Source organism: Drosophila guanche, unplaced genomic scaffold (genome assembly GCF_900245975.1).
Source record: "Drosophila guanche unplaced genomic scaffold, DGUA_6, whole genome shotgun sequence".
Taxonomy (NCBI): domain Eukaryota; kingdom Metazoa; phylum Arthropoda; class Insecta; order Diptera; family Drosophilidae; genus Drosophila; species Drosophila guanche.
This window is the reverse complement of record NW_022995750.1, coordinates 5,469,141-5,491,640: the sequence shown is the minus strand read 5'-3', so window position 1 is coordinate 5,491,640 and position 22,500 is coordinate 5,469,141. Positions and strand designations below refer to the sequence as shown.

Sequence of the window (22,500 nt, the reverse complement as noted above, 5' to 3'; positions counted from 1 at the left end):
GGAGCGATTCGGGGGGGGGTTTATTAAGGTTTTTATAGGTCAGCAAATTATTCCAAGTGAACTCCACCTTGCAGTGCTTAAACTGAGACACACTTTCACGAAACTCCAGCTTTTTATTCAAAACCCCATGGGATTGTACACGTTAACAAATCATACGAATAATATATTTCACTCTGTGCTTAGCTTTATTGTGGACTTCTTCGCTGCAGTGAAAGAAGAGGTTTCTTACCAAACTCCATACCAACATTGTCAATGAATACAAAATCCTCTGCGCGAAAAGTGGTACTCAGCTTAAAGTTCCTTAAAATCTTTGAGAGGGCAATCTTCGTATTAATTTCCGCATATTTCCAGCCTGTAAGAGGAAAGCTCTACAATATCTACTCAATTACATCGAATGAGCAACCAACCAATGCAAATTCTCTTTCCCTTGCTGAACGGAATGAAAGCATATTGATGAATTTTCGAAATATTTTCGGGTAGAAAGTTGTCGGGATTAAACTTGTCTGCCTCCGGACCCCAGGCATCCTTGTTGCGGTGCGTGTGGAATATGTCGACGCTCACTGCCAAGCCTTTGGGCAACACAATGCCATTGGACAGCCGTACGTCGTGCGAGGTCTCCCGTGGAACCAATGGAACCGCTGGGATTAGCCGCATCGACTCTTTCAACACACGATCCAAGTACACCAGCTTCTGTAGGTCTTCGTAGGAGACGTCAAAGTCTCCTCCATTTGGGAAGACATCTTTCAGCTCTTCAAAGACGGCCTCTTGATACTCGGGGAACATGGCCATAAACGTAAGGGTGCTAAAGACGGTTATGCCGGTTGTCTCGAAGCCAGCGGCAACGATAATACCGCACTCGCCCTTGGCATCATCGTAGGAAAGTTCTCCGCTTTTTAGGAACTCCACAACCCGATTGATCACCGTGTTCCTGCTTGGCAAGGATTCTTGGCTTTCATTTGGCGTATTCTTCATCTTTTCCTCAATTATCTGAGAAGAGAAATACTTAAAGTGAATTCCATGTATTAAATTTCTTACTCACGGGTCTCATTAGTTCATCCATCAGGAACTTCGCTTTTGTTATTTTCTTTTCAATTCCAAGCAGCGTTGCGATAGTTCTGTTCTGGATCCATGGCAACACTACCGACAGTGTTGTAAGCTCTAAAACACTAACAGGTTTCAACGTAATAAGTCGCTCAAATTGCTGATATGATCGAGTAATTGCATCTTACGTGTTGAAGTTTTTTATTAGTGCGCCATTTATGAAGTTTGGATTCTCCTTCACATTGCTGCCCAGTGTTGTTTCTGCTCAAAGATAAATATTCATTGATGGTTAACACATTCAACTAAAGGGCTAAACAGATTGATTCCTTACGACTGGCTACTCTAAAGGACCAGTTTAGCAAGTCTGGCAACATTTCCCTTTCGCCCTGACCCACAAAAGTGTCCAACAAGGATAATAAGATTTTCGCCTCCTCATTGAAGATCGGAAGGAAGCTGATCAGGACATTGTGCCTGAATGAAGGATTCATCTGTTTGCGACGTTCAACCCATTGTGACCCTAAAGCAGGAGTACTTATATATTTACACGGATCCAAGATGGATTGTTTATTATCTTACCCCGTAATGCTAGATTTCCCGCACCAGCAGTCTTTGTTACTGCATTGCAGGCAGCCTGGCTCTTGTCCATGCAATGGGGAGACAATAGAATATCCTGGACAACGTTAGGCTCACATGTCGTTAGCACTGGCACTGTGCCCAGCCAGGTGAGGAAGGTGGGTCCATATTTCTCGAATATTTTACCCCGTGAGGCCATATTACCTGTTGATATGTCGTATTAGTAAGGAATACCTCTAATGGTGCTGTGTGGGGCTTTCTTCACGTTTATTCCATAGATAATTGATGGATATGCCGAGCAAGGGAAATCCTGCAGGACCCTTCACCCTCAGCATCAGCAGGTAGAATCTCCGCCGGCTCCACAGAAAATATATCCAGGCAAGTATCCCCACAGCTATCCACAGTTGCGACGAGAACATCATTCGACTGAACCTCTGATTTCACAGATTGAAGTTAATTTGGGGCTCTGTATGAGCTTTTATATGAAATGTTCTTAATGTGAGAATGAAACAATGAACTTCAGGTATACTTTGTATATAATAAAAAATAATAAAAGCAATCTTAAGTTGCTGAAATAAACTCAGAGTGCCTCAAATTAATTCAAGCTGTTACAAATATTTACAATTACGGGCTAAGAATTAGCACACCCTTCAGCCTAAGGTTGGCAAGCACAAAATCCACCATTTAGAATATTGAAGATCTCGGATAAATATCCAACCCGACTCGATGCTTCCTCCAAAAACCAAACCATATTTTTTTAAAGACTCCGCATTAATGCACCGATTTCCGACTTTTTCTGAGATTTACACAAATGATTGCACAAATAACACAAATTTTGGAGTTGAAAGCTTAATATTTCCCAGACGGTAAACTCAGACCGCAAAGAGCTTGGGTTCCATTTCTAGCTGCAACAATTAGCTTTTTATAATGGAAATGTTCTTTATAACCAGATATAAAGATGTACGATACTTATATTAAGTGTAAAAACCGCTACCTCTAACCTAACAGATTTAAAAGTTAAAAAAAAAAGAAGTTGCTTTGGTTCCTTGAGGAAAACCATTTGGATTTTGTCGAAAGGTGCAAGTAAAGCTAATCCCAAACAAAATAGGAATTAACTTAATAAACGTATTGATTTAATCAAATGAACAATGTATTTATAAGAAGGATTGAAGTTCGCTTTAACAATGAATATCTGTTGTATTTTTACTAATCAAAGTCTATGAGACTATGTTAATCACCTCCTGTGCACTTGAAAAAGCGGTTTTTCCCTGAACTCCAGAACAATATTTTCAAGGAAGGAGATATCCTCATAACGAAAGCTTGTGCTCACGCGAAAGTTCCTCAGTATCTTGGCCAAGGCAATCTTTGTAGAGAGCTCCGCATATTTCCAGCCTGTAAGTAGAAAATACTATAAAATCTATTCAAAGATTTCATCTAAAATAGTCCACCTAGACAATTTCTTTTGCCCTTATTGAACGGAATGAATGCGTAGGGATGCCTTTCCCGAATGTTTTTGGGAAGAAAGTTGTCGGGATTGAAGGTATCTGCCTCCGGGCCCCAGAAATTCTTGTTGCGATGAACGTTCAGTATGTCAATGGCAACTGTAACACCTTTGGGGATCAGAATACCATTTGAGAGTTGCAAGTCCGCTGAGGTCTCCCGTGGGAGTAGAGGAACTGGAGGTAGCAGCCGCATCGACTCGTTCACCACACGATCCAAGAACACCAGTTTCTGTATGTCATCGTGGGAGACCTCAGAGTCTGCTCCATTAGGGAAGACATTTTTCAGCTCCTCAAAGGCTGTATCTTGATACTCGGGAAACATGGCCAACAAAGTAAGAGTGTTAAAGACTGTTACGGCCGATGTCTCGAAGGCAGCAACGACGATAAGAAGGCACTCGCATCTGGCATCTGCGTAGGAAAGCTCTCCGCTTTTTATCAGCTCCACAACTCGATTGATAATTGTATTCCTGCTCGCCAAAGTTTCTGTGCTCTCATTGCTTTTTGTCTGCAGCTTTTCCTCTATTATCTAAACCAGAAAATATTTGATATTTTTAATACCTTTAGCGCTGAAATGTCTTACATACAGATAGAGCAAACGCATTCAAATAATTCAGCATTTTTGATCTCCGCTGTTGGATGCCTAAGAGTGTTGCAATGATCCGGTTCTGGCGCCAGAGATGTATCACTGAGATATTTGCATCTTCCAGGAGACTATAACGTGTTTGAGAATTACAAACTGTTGATTTTTTGAGCAAAAGTAATTCCGGTCTTACTTATGAAATGTTTGGAGTACCGTCCCATTCTTGATGCCTGGATTCTCCTTCACATCGCTGCCCATTGTAGATTCTAAATGTGGATAGTCATTGATGGTTAGGATCGCTTGCTAAGGAACTGAAAAGAGAGATGGCTTACGGATCGCTGTTGTAAACGACCAGTTTATAAACTCCGGCAACAGTTTCTGTTCACCCTGGCCCACAAGAGTGTCCAGCAAAGAGATCAGGTTATTCGTCTCCTCGTTGAACAGCGGAAGGAAGCTCATCAGGACATTGTTCCTGAATGAGGGATTCAACTGTTTGCGACGCTTAACCCAATGTGATCCTAATGCAGGAGAATTTGTACTTTTATATATTAGTAGAACATTTGTGATGCATTATTTTACCTCGTAATGCCATAATTCCCGGGCCAGCAGTTAATTTTAATGCATTGATCGCAAAATGGCTCTTGTCCAGGCAATGGGGTGACGTTAAAATATCATGAACAACATTTGGCTCACATGTCTGCAGGACTGGCACAGGGCCCAGCCATGAGAGGTGGGTTGTTCCATACTTCTGGTAATATTTAACGCGTTGGTCCGTGTTACCTGATGATAGAAAGGGATGCATTTGAATAGCTTTTTGTTTTTGTTTTGTAGTTCTTAGTCACGTTTTTTCCGTAAGTACTGAAGATAGAAGCCTATGAGAGGATATCCTATGGGACCCTTCACTCTCAGCATCAGTAAGTAAAACCTTCGTCGGCTCCACAGAAAATATATCCAGGCAAGTATCACCACAAAAATCCACAGTTGCAAGGAGTACATTTTATTTTTATGATAAACGATTCTATTGGCTGGACTTTAGCTACTGATTTATTTGGAAGTGCCCCACGGGTGCTTTATATAAAACTGGGAGGAACTTTACTAAGTATTTATTACCTTATATGTACATATGTACCTATCACTGTAGCTAATTGAAGCTAAGTGCACCCTGAACTGCCTTGAAACGTTCCAAAATGTTACCCAAATCTGTGTATACAGAGCACTCATAATTCCATTTGTCTAATGTTGCAACTTCAATCAGAAGCAATTTGCCAGTGAAATAAAGCAGGTGTATGCAAAGAAATATCATTTTGTAGCTTCATTTCCTCTATTTACATGCTCCTTCGCTCTACGCTCTCCATCGAAGCATCATCCATCATTCATATTGGGTGAAAAAAGCAATTAAGCCGCGAATCGTGTCAACTGCTTACCAGTCTAAGAAGCCGCTTACCCGTCTAAGCCCCAAGCTGTTGGTCCAAAGAGTAGACAAGAAGCTGGACCATAGCGACAGAGCACTGTGTGATACTGTGTGTGTGGGGCAATTAAAGTCTCGAAAAATGTCAGCGGCGATAAATTGTTTTTAAGTGCGTTCCACCGAAAGTTGTCAAAAAGTGTTAGAAAGAAATTTTCACCCGCCAGCAGCCGCATCGAATACTCGTAATATATAAAAGTCAGATCCGATGCGTGGCTCGAGGCACGGCACCAAGTGCGGCTTCTCGAGGTGTGGCAGTGCGGCAGGCTGTCCACGAAACATGAACACGGCACGACACGGCGCGGCGCGGCACACGCAAGTCCCAGAGACACCCAATGTTGTGGACGACGACGTCGACGTCTGTGATAGCAGCGCGATAAGCAACATTACCGTACAATTTTCAATTAACACGAAGAGGAAACTGTGAATGCCAGAGGAGAGTGGAGAGTGTCGGGAGAGTGGGATCGTGGGCTGATAAATTCCATAAAGCCTCGACCCTGGCGCTTGCTTGCAGGCACAGACTGTTCGCCGCAGCAGAGCCCCTCTACAAATTGTCTAATCTAATGTTCGGTGGAGTCTCTGGATTGGGAGACTCGAGTGGAGAGGACTCCCAGCTCGGCACTGATCTATGGTAGCCGTTAGTGTCGTCGGCAGTGAAAAGTTGTCGACCTGCCTAAGCAAAAATAAAAAGCAACTAGGGAAATAATCGACAAACGTCCAGCCAGCCAACTGGCCATGGTAGACAATTTATCATCTCGACTTGGGGCATCGGCTTCGCCTGGAGTCCAGTGGCCATAAAAGCTTCTTTATGGCTGCTTCTGTGCCCTGGCTCTTGCTCTGACTTTGACTCTGACTCTGGCCCGGGTCGGAGATCCTCCTCATCAGGCGGCCCCAAATGGAAGCCACTCGCTCGCTCGGGCACAAATCTTTCATTTTATGCTAAGCTCCATTTTACCTACTCACATTGACATGTTTTCATTTTCATTTCGCCTTTTACCCCATCAGTTTTATGGTTTCCAAAGTGATTTACCATCTGCCAAGTGGTTACTGTGCAATAGATGCAATAGATGACTGACAATGGACACATTTTGTATAATTTATAAACGCTTGTGCACGTGTACATAAACAATATTTGATCAACGGTGTGTCAAAACCAGAAATAGTTAATATATTTATAGGAAATTCATCCTTAGTATTTCAAAATCTGGGCCACTGAGTGTCTTTGAATGTATCCCTTAACTTGAATGTATTTCAACCACACCTCCCACTTAATGGACTGCACAACAATGTATCTTTAGTTGATGTATCCCCATCAACAGACAACTTTCAATATACTTTTCCATTTCCCCAATTTGAGGCTCTGGCAACAACACCCAACCATAACCAATGATTACATTTCACCTGCAACTTAATCAACTTTTCAATTTTCCTTGAACAAACAACACAACAAGAAACTTGCAAAAAAGTTAAAGCACAAAAAATAATAAAAGAAAAATCGCTTACCACTTTCCGTGTTAGATGCGGCGCTTTCATGATTTCCAGGAGGCGCGTGAGGAGTTCAAAGGTGCCACAAATGACATCCGTAGATCCACCGAACCAGTGGCTGACCAAAATAATCCAAGTGGTCAGCGGAGGCTACCGCACAGCTGCGCAAAGGCCTGCAATCGAGATGAAGATGCATCTGAGCACACACGTCCACTGGCCATGAACTTTGCTCGGATAACCCCTTCCTGTGGCTGTTGTTTGAATTTCGGCCCCGTACCTGTGGCAATTTGAGCACCTGGCGAGTGCCTCATGTGTGTCTGCCACATCGGAAGATCATTTTCCGACGCGAATCGGATTCCATTTGCGTAAATTGAAAATGAAGCGGCAAAAGGATGCAAACACCTGCAAAAAATTACGAGCACAAAAGAAGAAACGAAGAGATGGAAATTGTTGGCTAAATTCATTATTAATAATATCTGTATGCTCTCCATTGTAGGCTGTGCCGTGAGGGTGCTGTGCTCACATGACTCCCCATCCCATCCGCGTGGGTGTGTGAAATAGGGCCAAGCTCTGGTTCCATCCTGGCTGCATCTGCAGATGCGTGCGAGTTCAAGTTCCCTGTTCCCAGTCAACAGTCTCCAGTCTACAGTACCCACCCATAGGGCGACGTGAACATGGACATGCATGCGATTCCATTTTGATAATAATGCCAAAGTCAAATAATTATAATGATCGTGATTACAATCATCGTCTGCACCTTCTTCCTCATCATCATGGTGCCTGGGAGTCGGCCAATGACTAAGCCATTTACCGTTTTCTTTTGGGTTCTGATGTTCTGTTCAAAGACTGCACTGTACGAGCACCGGGGGCTAGACCCCCGGGCACATCTTCAATGAAATTTCAGGTCAATTGTCTTGCGGCGGCTGCGTTTGCGGTCTGAGACCCGAACCTGAAGTTGAGCTTGTACGAGCTGTAGCTGTAGCTACAGAGCCCGACCCAAAGCCAGACCACAGCCAGTTTTTTCTCCCGAAGTTCAATTGCAATTTCTATTTTCGTGCAGAAGAATTCTCAGTCCAGACATCGATTGCCTGACTCTGAATGCCTTCCTCCGCCTTCGCCTGGTCGCCTGCCCTGACTGCCTGCCTGCCTGCGTAGGCGCTTTCACAGATTAATTGAAGTCATAAGCAATTGTAAACTTATCGCTTTTCGGTCTGCGCGATCCATCCCCACCAACTGGATAATTCTATAATATTTTCTCTGTGGTTTTTTCATCTACGAGCATCTCGTCCCCCCCAGTTCTCGTCTCTCTCTCTCTGGGGCTTTATCGATTTGCAGTGCGAGAATGTTTGGTGGTGTTGGCGTTTGGTTAATTTGTTGCTATATTTGATTGTGGCACACTTTGCGCAATTATTTGATTGCGTTTCTATCAAGTCCCGATACAGTTCAAGAGTTCAACAATCAGTAGCTTCATTGCGCTGCGTTTATTTCATTCGGATTCGAGGTTAAGTTCTGCACAATGAATCAATGGACAATTGTCGATGCTGCCGGTTAGCTGCACTACGAATCGCAAAAATTTAATTTGGAATTGGCATACTCGCATATAACAGAAATATAATAAAATAAAATATAAAAAAAAAGAAATCTTTTCATTATTTGTATTATATTTTTACAAAATATGGGGCTCTTGAGATTTTCCACACTCGAATATCGTGTTAAATTACTCACTGAATATCGTATAAGCACCCTTTGAATACCTTATTGGGTGTCCTTGAATATCGTTTTAGCATATCGTAGATTTGTCACTTTCCAGCCATTACCCATACGAGACGTCAGCGTCGACACCGTCGAACAATGGAAATAATAAAGTTTTCGCCTTCCATGACAATGGGCGAGGCGCTAAAGGCAGCAAGCAATTACGGTGCTCGTCAGGATGTGCGGAGCGAAAGGATAAAAGCCGGATGCTCAAATATGGGTAATAAATGCGCCAAGCCAAGATGATACACTTATCCGCCCTCCCAGAGACACAGAGAGATACACATTCGCGCCCACATGATGAGTTAAATGGCAAATGCTAATGGAAATATGACAAGGAAGCCGCAGATTCCGCTTTAGCTTCAGCTTCAGCTCTGGCTCCAGCTCCAGCTCCTTTATCCCTCAGGCATATGTAAATAGGATGCTAAATGTATGGGAAGGATGTGCGCCATGCGAATTTAGTGGTTACGGAAGTTGTGCGGCAGTTAAACATGGCGTCTTGCGATTTTATTGCCGTCTTGAAAGTTTGCTTACGCTTTGTGGCATAAATGAGCAGAGAGCAGCGGGATGGAGACGGATGGCAGCAGCGCGTATTGAAATTCATGGAGCAGCCGGCCCCCAACTCGGAAGAAAATGATGCCTGGAGCGTGCCTGAAGCGTTAATCTGAATCCGAGTACATATGTATGGATGTATGTGGCATACACATATGGTTATGGTTAAAAGGAGCTCCACAAAAAGAGATCTCACTCCCTTACACCCGGTACATGTGTTTGCTTGTTCATTCGTGTTGTGGCAACTAAATTGCAGACAAACAATTTAAATGTTTATGCGACTCAAATTGAAAATTAATTGTTACTCTGGTGGTTTTAATTAATTTTTTGTTGTTTAGAGAAATCTTCAAGAAAGTACGAGCACTCGTTACACATGCAAATTATGGAAATTCGTGTAATATCTAGTCAATTTTGATGCAACTAATCAGCTCTTTAGAGTACAGTTGTGCCAACGAGTGTGCTCTTTCGGGTAAATCTTTCCGAAAGTCTGCTTACCTCTTCCCGTTTAAGACGTTCAACCTCTACCCCTCCATCCCGCACAATCGGAGAAAATCATTAGGAAATTGATAAATGGATTTTTGCCACAAATTTGACAAATTTGCTAATCAAACAGAATGCTGTCGAACATCTTTCACTCTTGGAGTTCTCTACCCGGTCGTCAGTCAGTCGACAGTTGAAAGGTGTTTTTAATTACTCGAAGTAGTTGACAAAGGAACAATTAAGGTTCAACTGGGAATGGGACTGAGAATGGGATGGCTCTGGGAGCTCAGGGCAGCATTTAACCAAATGGAAAAGTGCAAATATTGTCAGAGTGAATCGCCAGGGAGAGGGTGAGAGAGTGAATGTAACCCACACAGAACAGGAACATCATTAGTGCCCCCATAGACAGAGGCAGAGGCACAAGGAGGGGATGTTGCTCGACTTTTCATCCTTCAAAGACAAAGTCGAAAACGAAGTCGGAGACAGAGACAGAGACGAAGACGAAGACAAAACCCGAGTCGAAGACCAAGTCGAGTCGGAGTTGGGCGTTGTATTTAAGAAAATTGACATTTCTGGCAAACGGCTGTCGCAATGTAAACACCAAAGAACTGAGACTGAAACTGAAACTCAGAGACGACACCCGATTGTGGGTCGGGGAGGGGAGATTGACGGGGAGATTTTCTAAACTAAAATAATTTGCTAATATTTGCACAGCAACAGCGCAAAAGTTGAGTTGCCGCCTCGGCTCTGCGCCACATCATTAATTATTTTGGGCACAAGCTGCGATCATGTCTTGGGAGGTGGTTGATGTGGATGTGGATGGGCATCGCCGTAGTGGACTCCCAGCGCGTAGTTAGTCAGAGTCGGTCGATGCGTCGACTGCCGTGAAAAGGTTGTTAATTAATAGAAAATTTTCGCAATGGAATTTCACAATTTTACATTTTTGCCTGTTGGCGCTGCCACATAAATTCTTTTGCTTCTCTCGACTCGCAGCCGATTTCTATATTAGTGTAACGGGAATGCTGTTGGAATACCAGTTCCCATTGATTGATGGTAGATACAGAAAGCTTTAGCAATTGGCAAAAGAGTGCTGGAAAACAGTTGGTGGAAAAAGTGTTGATTGGATATCCATCCATTCCATTCCAGGGAATCAGAGATGTTATAAGGTAATGTCGAGGAAAGTTGACTGATTTATTTTGAGATTTAAAGTTTTAAATTTAAGGAAACTGTTTGAATATTTGAGTAATTTGGATAATAAAAGCTGTTTATTTTGGTTAATTTATTGTGTTTTATATTTATTAAGAGTTAAATTAAAAATATCAGTAAAAAAAACTAATTTTAATCTGAGATCTAATATTAAATACTTTATTTTATCCCATTTTTGAACTCTAAGAAATTTTATTAATAATACTCTGACCTCTTTTCATGCTTCGCTCTCATACTTCCAACTCAAAATGAAACATAGCTATTTCTGAACTATTCCAGTATCAATTCCGAACCATAAATCCAATTGTTTTCCGCCATAAACTGCCTTAACATTCTGTTAGGCAACAGTCTTCTCAGCCCTCCAACTGGAAAAACTACCCACGAAGCGGTGGCAATCAGAAAGATTCTTAACGAAACTCATTTCCACTCACAGCAAAATCACTCAATGAGTAGTCACGCCTCTTTTTGAGTGCTTTGAACGCGTGTCTGTGTGTGTTTATGCATGTTATGTTGTATCGGTGTGGCTGAGAGCAGCGCAGAGCTCTTTTTTTATTTGTTAATCAAATACGTATCTCCTCTAGCCTCCCACCCCCCCTCAGATATATGTATCGCCACAAGAGCGAGAGAGATGGGAACTGCCAAGCATGATGGGGCTGGGGGTGAATGAGGAAAATCATAAATTTGTAAAGGAAACCCGGGAAACCAGAAGCAAGACCATTTCCCAGTTGGAGACCACAAAGGCAGCCGTAAAGTGGAGCGCACGCGGCATCAAAAAAGATCAAAAAATTACGAGACCATTCCATGGATAATATTTTCTAATTTCTAATCAAATTACTGATTTTAAGCTATTTCTGATGTAACAGTATTAGTACAGTGCTGCGTATAAGTCCGTTCAAATAATGCAATAGTTTCAGCAATTTTCACGGAAACTTCATTATTTTTAGGAGTAATTCAATAATTCTCTCGCAATTGCCGAGTATTAAGTGCGGCTTATCAGTTCAAGATTTCCAAGTTGTTCACAAATAATTTCCGATTTGTAACACTATAATTCTCTTCTCAACTACATATAGAGTGTTTTCCTTATCAATTGAATTCCTTCTCCGCTTATCAAATCTTTCAAGCGAGTTTAGTGCTGTTCGGTTTGATTTTGAATTTGTTTTTTTGGGGAACCTATAAAAAAGTGATCTTCTCGGAAATTTCGAAATCCTTATCAGTAGAACATTTTACAAAAACTGTCTTTGGCTTCCAAACGAATACAAAAATATATATATACTAGTCGATTATTTGACAAGACAAAAACATTGAGCTCGAACATGACATAAGCGGTTAGCTGATAATTTACTTCTAAGGGATCATTTATAATTCGAATTAAATGTATTCGCTATTTTTAGTCTTGGCCCGGAGCCCTTTCCAATGTAATTTATAAATTGCTGTTGTGCCAATAAAGTGAGGAACCCTCGCACCCCTTGAACCCAAAACTCTTGAACCTAACCAACCAACCAACATCATCTTTCCTCATTCAAAGATGCTTCGTTTCCCTTTTTTGCTGTTAATCATTTTTGGGTGCAAAAACCCGAAAAAATTAATTTCTGTTAAAGAGTTCATCGAAAGGCAAGCAACAGGAAAAGGAGAGAAAAAGGGATGATGATGCTGGGGAGGGGTTCACGGTGGTAAAGATCTCGTAAAGATCAAAGATGCTCGACCATTTGGTAGAAAATCCCCTAGAAGTGTGTTCTTTTCTTCATCCTTTTTTTAGGGTAAATCTTTGAACTTTCTTTTATTAATTGTTGGTGACATGGCGAGGAGGTTCAAAAGGTGACAAGCTGTTTTTGGTCCAGTTAAAGTGCTGGACATTTGACCGTTGGAACTGGAGTAAAACAACGATTTCCATGGGAATCAGCTATGGGAAAAGTTTCCCAGGAAAGAAACTGGAAACTGGTCTGAAAACTACTCTCATTTCTAAAATAAAAGTTTTACTGTTTAATTTATAAAAATATAGTGGTTTTTTCTATTATTTTATCAGGGACCTCCCATAGACACATCATATCCATGTTCCATCCATTGTTATAGCAACCAAAAATCTGCGAACATAAAAATCAAATTAGTCACGGCAACAGATCATAATGAAAATGATAATTAATGATGCCTACCATGCATGGAATGACCAGGGACACATTTTTCGCACTATTTTCGCTGTTTCCACTCCCCCAGACACATACAACATGGAAAAAAACGGTGGCAAAAAGCAAACGTTTCGTATAAAATTCTAAAATCAAACCGTAATCTACGGAAAATCTATTGAAAATGGCACAAAAATAATTTTCAAGCGTAACGTGGTGACAGCGAGGGGAGGCACTGAGGTTTTTGCATATCCATTGGCATAGAAAATTGTTGCAACAGAAAACTATTGAACAACTGCCTGTGGTGGTGCCCCACCCTAGTGGAAGTATTGCGAGTATGTGTATGGATGTGTGCTGCAACCTTTGACCCAGTCCCTTGGGTTCTGCAAATATTTTCGCCCAGGCCTCTACCTTTGCATATGCTCAAGCAGCCGCCGTCTTGATACTTTTGAATAATTCTACGCGTTGAAAGCAAACAAATTCATTTTCATTCGCGGAGGGGTAAAAAGGAAGAAAGGAAACTCAAAAGAAAAGCCGCGTGGCATCTGAAGTTAACTTTATTATTTTCATAAATATTTATTGACAGCTCGAGCGAGAAATTTCAGAGCACAATGAAATTGGTTTGTATAAAAAGATTTTCACGAATATTCATTAAGATTTGACGTTATTTTTGGCACTTTTTGAATGAAGAAAAAAAATTGAATTTGAACGTATCGAATAGCGATAGGAGAAATAATATAAAAGTAGCTTCCCGTGTGGCGAAAGTCCCGCCAAAAATCTTTTGAATCATAAATAACAAATTAACTTCACGTGAAGAATTTTTGCTCTCAATAATCCAACAGTGTTCCTTGTTATCGCACATCCATAAAAACTCAGTTTACTCCTCCGTTTTATTCCCGAAATCTCAAACTAATTGAAGGGCTGCCCAATCGGCTTTGTCCAAGACCCATTTGATATGCGCAATAAAAATGGAGGAAACTAAAGGAATCTCACCCTCTATCACTATCACTCCAGTGCTAATTGAATTCAGCCAAGTATCTGATGGAAGAACACATCTGTCCCCCAAAAGATGAGTAGTCCCTCAAGATATCCCAATGACGATACGATTGTCGGTCTGTCACGCATAATAAGCTGTACGGCAGCGAAATTGCGATTTCATTTTTATGGGTTTCTAATGAAAAATCACATCAGCGAAAGATCTTCTCGAGCGGTTCGTGGACACACACCTGGACAAACACTCGAGCAACCCTTCGGCCTAGGACTCGGCTGGGCTTGACCCCGGTCTGACCTCGCCAACGGTTTCTGCATTTGCATATATCATGTATTTTGAGGAGTTTTGTTCCGTTTTTTTGGGTGCATGATTTGTATTATTTTCCTTAAAAGAAAAACTTAATTTTTTGGGATAGAATCTAGGGATTTTTTAACGAATTTTCACTCGACTCTCAAGGGGATGAGGTAGCAGAGAAAAGCGAATGCTTAGTGAACCATTTGATGGTATGTTTTACCATCTTTCTCTCCTTATGCGTTCGAGTATGACTTAATTAATATTACAATGCCTGTGTGCGAATTGTGATCCCTGGAAATATTCCCTAATTCTTTGATTGACATTTCGCTGGCATTTCAATCAAAATTGTATTATATTTTTGTGTAGATCTTATAATTGTGTTTGACAAAGTTGCACAACAAGATGTTAACCCCGAGGGTTGACATCTGTAGAAACTCTGTACAGAGTGGTGGAGTGGGGATGCAACAGCATCTTGAGAAAAGATCTGAGAGATCTCTGACAGCAGCTGCCCTCCGAATGATAGAGAGAGAGTTCCCTTAACATTTGACCATTGGTCAAAGGGTTGACCAGGGGAACACCTCAAAGTTCACTGTCAGATGCTGTGCAAAAGGGTTGACCAGCGTAACAGCTCAAAGTTCAATCCCAGATGCTGGGTAAGGGGTTCAGACCTAATGAGATCATGGAAATCTAACGGAAATTCTGCTAGATGCAACTAAATTGAAGCCTAATCAAAGCATCTAGCGGAAAGTATCAAATTTCATTAGACTCAATTGAGTCGGGCAATCCCATCGTTTCTTTTTAATTGCCTTTGGCGGAGTAAAATCTGCTCAAATTGGGTTATAAAATAACAATTGCGGCCAGAGAACAGTAGCGAGCAGAGCGATGGCAAAAAATGGGTTTACTTCTGTTTGCGGTTTTTATTTCAAAGGATGCTCGCTGAGGGGATGCCCCGAAGTCACCGAAATTGATACAGATCCTTCCGCTGTGTATCCCTTCCATCCAAAGGGGTGGCTGGATGCGACAATTGTAGAGTTTTTTTGCTGACGAGTATCACATTACCCAGCTGATTGCGATCTGTTAACCCATATTGGTCTGTCTCTACCTCACAAATAACAAAAAAAAAGGCATCAGGCCAATCAATCCGTTGTGCCGCGTGCCTACATCGGCTTTGGGCCCCTGGGCACATTATCTAATTACCACATTAGCCACATTACCGCAGCATCTATGACTTGGCCAGACATCTGCAGTGGGTGTGGACCACATACGAAATAGTTTAAACCCATGGTCCATGCTCTCTTTCTCTCTGATGTCTTTGTCTTGACCAGAAGGTGTTGTCCGGTCCCGGTTCCATTGTTGGGCAAGGTGACACACCTTCTGAAACTACCATTGTGTAGTGTTTTTGCCTCTGGTTTCCCTGTCTTTTTCCGTCCTTGATTTACGTGCTGACGAAAGGAACGTACGAGTATTGCAGAAGGAACCGAACCTCCTACGCAGCAAACCGATTTCCCATTTTGGGTTGTCTGGTGTTTGTCCTGCTACCAAAATAATTGACCATATTTATGGACATTTTAGCCTTTTATGTCGTCATGTCGTCGGCATATTTCCCTTTTGGTCATTCACACACAGCATTCATTCATTGATTTCTCATTCTCCTGTGGACCCTCTGACAACTATTTTAGTTTTTCCCCACCCGTGCCGCGTGCTAAATGTCGCAAGCAATTGTTTTAGGCCATGTTTTTGTGGCACATGAACTTCCTTCCTTCCGTAAGCAATTTCATGGTCATTTTGTGGGCGTTAAAACTAGCCCCATTGTCTTGCCTCTCTGTCCGAACAGATGCTCGGCTGATGCTCTAATGGCCGGAGGAGTGTGGGAATTGAGCCCAAAAAGGTGTTGATGTGGTTGGGGTTCCAAGATTTATGATGCCTCGGACAAATTTGTACCAGAAAAAACAATTTCTATATAATTTAGAGACATCTCTAGCTCAACCTTTGCCCGAGGTCCAAGTCTCTCCTTAGATCAACAAACTGCTTAACCCCTTTCAATTCTTCGTGAGCTTAGTTTTCGTCTGGAGTCTGTATATTTTTATGAAATCGTTTGACAAAAAATTAACAAAAGAAGAAATGTTTGTTTCGCAAGCAAAACATATTAAAATGTCAGACGGACCTCGAGAGCCAAATGTCGCGACACTCAGCTCCCCAGAGCTCCCCAGAGCTTCCTCCAGTTGTCAATTATATCATTATGATTCCCCACTTCTGCTCCGCAGTGTATAAATTTGTTTGTCATTTGCCGACTTCGAACTCCCTGCTAATTGTGGCTATGTTTTTTTTGTGTTTGTTCCCACTGATGTTAATGCATTTTGATTTTGCAACTTGCAAACGGAGGCAGAAGTTCGTGATCTGTGGCAATCGCTTGACATTTACAAGGCGGCGGACTTTTGTTTTTAATTAGATGAGGCCCCAAGTACGGGTCTGACTGAAGCTGGAGTCGGGGGGCCAAGACCGACTGGGTGGTCTGGCTGATTATCGACGCGAGGGCTTAGATCTTTGCCGTCGATTAAGCGGCTTAATGCCATTAACATGATTAAGTGGCTGCTCCCCAAGCTCCAGGGCCCACTCTTGCTTCTGGACCTCTCCACATGATGTCTTTCCATTGTAATTGCGTGGAAAATTCATTCATTTATCCATCGATTCATTCATAAGTTGAGTTCCGCACAGGAGTTCCGATCGACTAATTGAACAATTGAACTCTGATCGCAGTCTCTTAATGATTCGGTCTATGGAAGTCTCGAATGGCAAGCAATTCTCCTCAAAGTTTGAGTTTACTTTTAGCCAAGAAAGCGGGAAGTTTTTTATCCGCGATTCCTGTCCCGTTTGACGGGATCTCCTTTCGGGGTGGCTTGAACCCCGTACCGGGTCGGGCAGTGTCAAAGGTCAAATTGGTCGAAAACTTCTCATGGGTCAGTCCGGATAAATCGGGTACCAACCAGATTTCGGACACTCACAATAAAAAACTAGTTTCACTACCAATTTTAATTCAATTTTGCTGTTGGTACGAATGACCTTTGATCTTACGACCAACAAAACCCTAGAATGGGCCAATATTTCTAGTGCACTGCGCTCTCTGGGAACCGTTCTCGAATTCAGCCAGCTGCTTGCCGCATTTCAACTACAGAAAACTTTTATCAGCGAAGATAACGCGAGACAACACACAATTTGCCCCGAAACTTATTTACATTTAGCGGCAAATATCTCATACATTCTCGTAGATACGAAACCTGTTCAGATCCGAGAGATCCAAGATCTAATTTTATGAATGAACTCAGTTGAGGAGTAGGGCCGAAGGAAGTGCGAGGTATGCGTAATGCAGTAATAAGTCAACAACTAATTTTAGAAGCATGAATAGCAGACCCTCTGGTAGTCTCACAGCGGAATGTAAACCAAGTTTATCTCCACACAAATATTTGCCATGATAATACTATGTTTTTGATTGTAGTGCATCTGGGTCGAGATGTTTTGCCTCTGAGTCGCCTGCTATGCAGGTGGGAACCTAAAGATACAAAAGGTATTCTGGTATTCTGGTAGTTAAGTAGTCAAAAGTGGTTCCGTTTGCTGTTGCTTGTGGGACATCTGTGCATTCCCCTCCACTGTCTTATGCAAATGTCATTGCGGCACATCCGGCATCCACTGCCACTGATATATGTACGATTTCTTTAATTACTTCCCTTGGTGAAACGAATCTTAATCGAATGCAAATCGGAGACTGAATGACCGCTGAACACTTGGGTCGCCACAGCTCAGCACAGCCCAGCACAGAAGCTCTACTCGACCGGAACCTGGTTACTTAACACTTGGGCATAATCACCCTCGTTTAATTGCTGAAACCCAATAATTCTCAGGGCTTTGATTGCCTTTTGCGGTTTCCAATTTCGAGAGAGGAAGAAAAGGGTTCAAAGTCGAAGTTAGGGTGGTTTCTGTCACACCGATAATATTTAATAACAATTGATATAAATATTGAAAGTATTATTGAGACATAATTTGACTGAAAGAAGGGTGTGGTGCTGTCCTTTTGCCTCTTACTTTCCACTTTATGTGAAATTTGAGTTGGTCTTGGCTCTGGCTTGGTCATGGACACTCGTACATAATCTCCAAGGGCTTATCTTGGACCCTGGACTCATAAATAACTTCTTCGAACCGCTCAATTGTCAGTGGCGATAAAGGCTTATCGATGAAACTCGAATTAGAATTGGAGCAGGCCAAAGAGATAGTCGCTGTTAAGGCTTCGGATTTCAGATGGCAGCTCGTAAAAATCGTAAATAAATCAGCAGAAAGAACCAGCAGCGATAGCAAAAGGATTCTCCCAAGTTTGTGGAGATATACCCAAAGCACTGTAAACATTCTTTGGGTACTCGAACTCCCCTTTGATATCCCCACATCCTGTGTAATTTCTCACGGAAATATCAACATTCTTTCCCATTTTTTTAGTCGCTGTAACAAATTCCATTGGGTTTGCTTAAGACACGTCTTTCCCCTGCCAGCTTCTGGGTAAATATTTGTAGAATCACCCATAAATTGTAATATTCCATGGTTGAGTCGAGATCCTGGCGCAGTGGCTGTCACATTTTGGTTAGGGAGACGTTTTTCTTATTGTTTTTTTAATACTTGTCCAGATGTTACAGTAAGGTTGAGTACCCCGAACCCGAGGACGAGGACTGCTCCATGTGTCGTTGATGTCGTGATGTGTCGCTCTTTGGTATTTAAATATTGTCGCTGTCGCTGTCGATGGTGATGTCGGGGGTTTGTTCTCACACTCGTTGTCGTGTAGCTAATTTGTGATTTCTGGTGTTTTCGGTATTGAGTTTGGAAAACCATTTTCCGGCTATTGATTTCCATGGAGCAGAGCGGCGTGTATGAGTGGATGACATGCAAGTGCCGGCCGATGGGATGATTTATTGACATTATGTTTACTGTTTCACGAATTGGGGGCTACGCTTACCCTATCCCCTTTTGCATCATGGGAAATGCCGACCTGTGCACCTGTTTATCCCAGTGGATATCCTGCCCAACCTGTATCCTGCATCCGTATTTGCCAGAGGAAATCAGACTGCTCCAAAGATCACGTAAATATTGTACAAAATATTATTTACCCACCGCACACACAAGACTCCAAACAATGTCTTTCCCAAGGATATTCAACTACACGTAGAACAAAGCCGAAGGAAAACTACATTTTCCACAGTACTCTTACTCTTACTTGTACTCGCAGTCTTAATTTTTCCCCGTCTTTTCTGCGCCTGTGCACAGCCCTCACTTCTGCTGGGAGCGGCGGTAATTTGAAGACCGCGAGAGAAAAGCGAATGGATAATCCACCGGGGAGCCCATACGAGTTTACAAATTTCCAATTTGATTTTCCCACACATTGGGGGTTGTGCGACAGCGGCAAAATTAGTCTCTTTATGCTTAATTAGGATTTTGTATTGAGTTTCCGCTGCCGTGTTCAGTGCCCTAAGCTACAGCAATTGCAGCAGCAGACAGAGAGTTGACAATTGATCTCTGTCTCTACCTGAGGCACATGCTGCGGTTTGGCCTTGTTTTGCTTAATTGTAGTGGAAACTGCAACCTTGCCACACCCACGGAAATCTCGACCACAGTTCAAACAAACACAGAAGCAGACAAAACCAAGTCAAGTGCAGAAAACCCAAAAAAACGGAAGGAGCCGAGGGCCTTACCTGCCTGGCTGTCAGGAAGGATATGCTGCTCTGTTCTGCGCAGACGCAACGGTTTCGACTTCGGTTTCCATTTCAGTTACAGCTGCCTGCCTTTTTGTGGACATAGGACATAGGACATCGACATGGACATGGTCGTGGGCATGGACATGGCTGGTGGACAGCACTTTTGGCACTCGTTCTGCGGTTTAGGCAGGCATGTGTCTGGACCCTAGAGTTTTATGCAGTGTCATAGGAGATCCGGGTAAGCAGAGTCAAGAGTCCGCTTGCGACAGGCGTGTGGTTGAGTTTTGTCAACAGGAAAAAGGGTTGGAGGAGGTTAAACCAAAATATTAGTTAAGACTTCCCCATTGCGGCACGTTAAGTAGTTTTAAAAAGTGTATAATAGATGCTCTTCGTATCCGATTATTTATTTTTCCAGTATTTTGAAATCTTGAATAAACAGCAGCATCTGCAGTTCGGTTTTCGTTGATTTCTTTGGCATGTGTCAGATCTGTTTTGGGGTTTGCTTTACATCGTTTGTTGCCTAATCGCTGTTGACGCGCATAAATTGTGTGGATCTGTCCTCAGAGGAATCAATTCCATACACTCGATTCCCTCTTCACAAATCACCCCTTTTTGGGCTTATTTGTTTAGTCAACAAGCGGATTAAGCAGCGGGTAACTTGAGATCGTCCCAAAGTCTCAGAGAAGCCACGGAAGTGTTGCTGAGATTCGAGGAAGGTGAGAGCTACCCCAAAGATTGGGGAAGTGTTTGAAATGGTTTCACTGTCAACTGTCACTGTACCCGAAAGAGGGAGACATTTAAATACATTTCTATATTTGGAATCGGGAATTGTGTTTTAAAATTTCTCACAGTTTTCCCCGCAAGACTGTTTTGTGGGCGACTACAATTATAATTTAATTTTCAAGTAAACACTAATTATGTTTTTTTTTCCTCCGACCCAAACTATGGCCAATTTCGCCCCTAGTCAATGGAGAAGGTTCACCCCTAGTCGATATACACAGGAGGCTCACCCCTGTGTTTGTAAGTTCCTGGCATGTCCCTTGATCCTGTCGCAGGTGGTTCGTTTCAGTGTTTCGATGGGGAACAGGCACAGGGCTTGCGTGCCATTTGCCTGACACAAAGATTTCTACGGCTTGTGTGTGTACGACTAGCACAGTTTATAGTTTCCGGATCAAAAGATCACTTCCTGCAGGAAAATGCTATGACAGGATGCTCAACGACTTGGTGGGAAAGTCGAGAGTTCTGTGTCGACTTGGAGTACATTTAATGATGTGCTTTGACAACTACAGAAAATCCAAAACCTAAGTGGGCTTTGATATTTTCTTCGAGCATCTCAAATATTAAATATTGCTCTTGTAATAAAGGGTTTTTTTTGTTTATACGTTTTCTTTTTGTGCGCCACTTTAGCTATTTTTAAATAAACGAAGAGGGTAAGTCGTTGGCAGGCTGAGCGTTTGTCTGAGTCCGTTTCAGACAGAAAAATGATTCAAAAACATTTCTGGCAGAATCAAATAATGTAATAAAAGGTGAAAATAAAAATCTACCTACAAACAAAATGGAGGACGATTTGGACAAGAATGTTCCTGTCTCCGTCACCAGCACCAATACTAATGTAAATGTCGGTAGAGATGTGCAAACAGACGATAAAAAACAAAGGGAGATTAATTTTTATGAGCACTCATTCAAAGGAGAAGCCAGTGTACTTCTATCGACAAGAAGAAGCAATTTGTTCGAAAACAAAAATATTAAAAATTAGACACATCAATCTTGTTGGTCTCAGGCGCATAACCCCTCTTGCTGCCACTCTGTATAAACTTTATTTCAGTGGCCCTTATGAAGCCAATAAGATGGTTCTAAACGACGATTTACAAAAATGAAACATCGATATATTTATTCCCAAGAATTTTACTGAGTCTGTGGGTGTCATCAGGGGTATTCCAACAAATATCTCAGATATGAAACTGCTGGACAATCTTAATTCAATAATTAAGATAAACACAGTTGAACGAATTTTTAGGAAAACATGGAACGAAATGAATGAATCTGTGCTCGTCCCAAGCGAGACACTTAAAATTGCTTTTGCGGGTACCGAAATTCCATCCTTTCAAATTTATGACATTTGCTCGCTAAAGGAAGTGCTATAACTGTGGTCGCTTGGGTCATACAGCCTCGCGTTGTAAGTCACAAAAGCGATGCAAGAAATGTGGCAATAACACGTGCAACGAAAATTGCAATACCAACAAGGTATTGTGATGTACACAATGCGTTTGAGAGAAACAAGTGTCAGGTGTGGGCGACATAAATAAAATCATGACCATTAAGAAACTGGAAAGAAAGGAAGCTCTAAAGCAATTTTCCTTTCAACAAAACTATGATCAGATTCGAGACTATGACAAAAACTTTCCTCAAATGATAAATAAAAACGAGAAGGGACGTGTGAGACGCTTCTTACGCGTCACAACTTTTATACCCGGCACTCAGTACTACATTTGCACCTTAGCGGTTATTTGTCAAATTCTACATTTTTTTCTTCATCTGTCATCTACATCAACAACACTAGCTAGAGCACTAGAGCTCGCCGCCCTTCCCTAGACCCACACACTGCAGACTCGCTGCAGAGGCAGCGCCCGCACACAAAAAAAAAAATATAAGCTGCGGAACGGTGTGGGTTAAAAGTCGGCAGAGGCAAAGGCAGAGGGACGGCAGAGGCAGGGGCCGAGTGAAGAGATG

At 42.2% G+C, this 22,500-nt stretch overlaps 2 protein-coding genes across 2 annotated transcripts; both read right to left on the bottom strand.

Annotated features, from left to right (window-relative positions):
- Nucleotides 1–121: 121 nt before the first annotated feature.
- LOC117586281 (probable cytochrome P450 313a3) lies at nucleotides 122–2,072 on the bottom strand. The gene is made up of 7 exons (XM_034276235.1): nucleotides 1,880–2,072; nucleotides 1,618–1,818; nucleotides 1,373–1,558; nucleotides 1,230–1,302; nucleotides 1,040–1,166; nucleotides 408–987; nucleotides 122–352 (listed from the first exon to the last, which is right to left on the bottom strand). Exons 1-7 carry the CDS (start codon nucleotides 2,034–2,036, stop codon nucleotides 186–188), a joined length of 1,491 nt encoding a protein of 496 aa, XP_034132126.1. The 5' UTR covers nucleotides 2,037–2,072; the 3' UTR covers nucleotides 122–185.
- A 776-nt stretch (nucleotides 2,073–2,848) lies between these two features.
- LOC117586424 (probable cytochrome P450 313a3) lies at nucleotides 2,849–4,322 on the bottom strand. The gene is made up of 6 exons (XM_034276461.1): nucleotides 4,276–4,322; nucleotides 4,029–4,214; nucleotides 3,890–3,962; nucleotides 3,701–3,827; nucleotides 3,063–3,642; nucleotides 2,849–3,006 (listed from the first exon to the last, which is right to left on the bottom strand). The coding sequence occupies exons 1-6, from the start codon at nucleotides 4,286–4,288 to the stop codon at nucleotides 2,849–2,851; spliced, it is 1,137 nt and encodes a 378-aa protein (XP_034132352.1). The 5' UTR covers nucleotides 4,289–4,322.
- Between the last annotated feature and the right edge of the window lie 18,178 nt (nucleotides 4,323–22,500).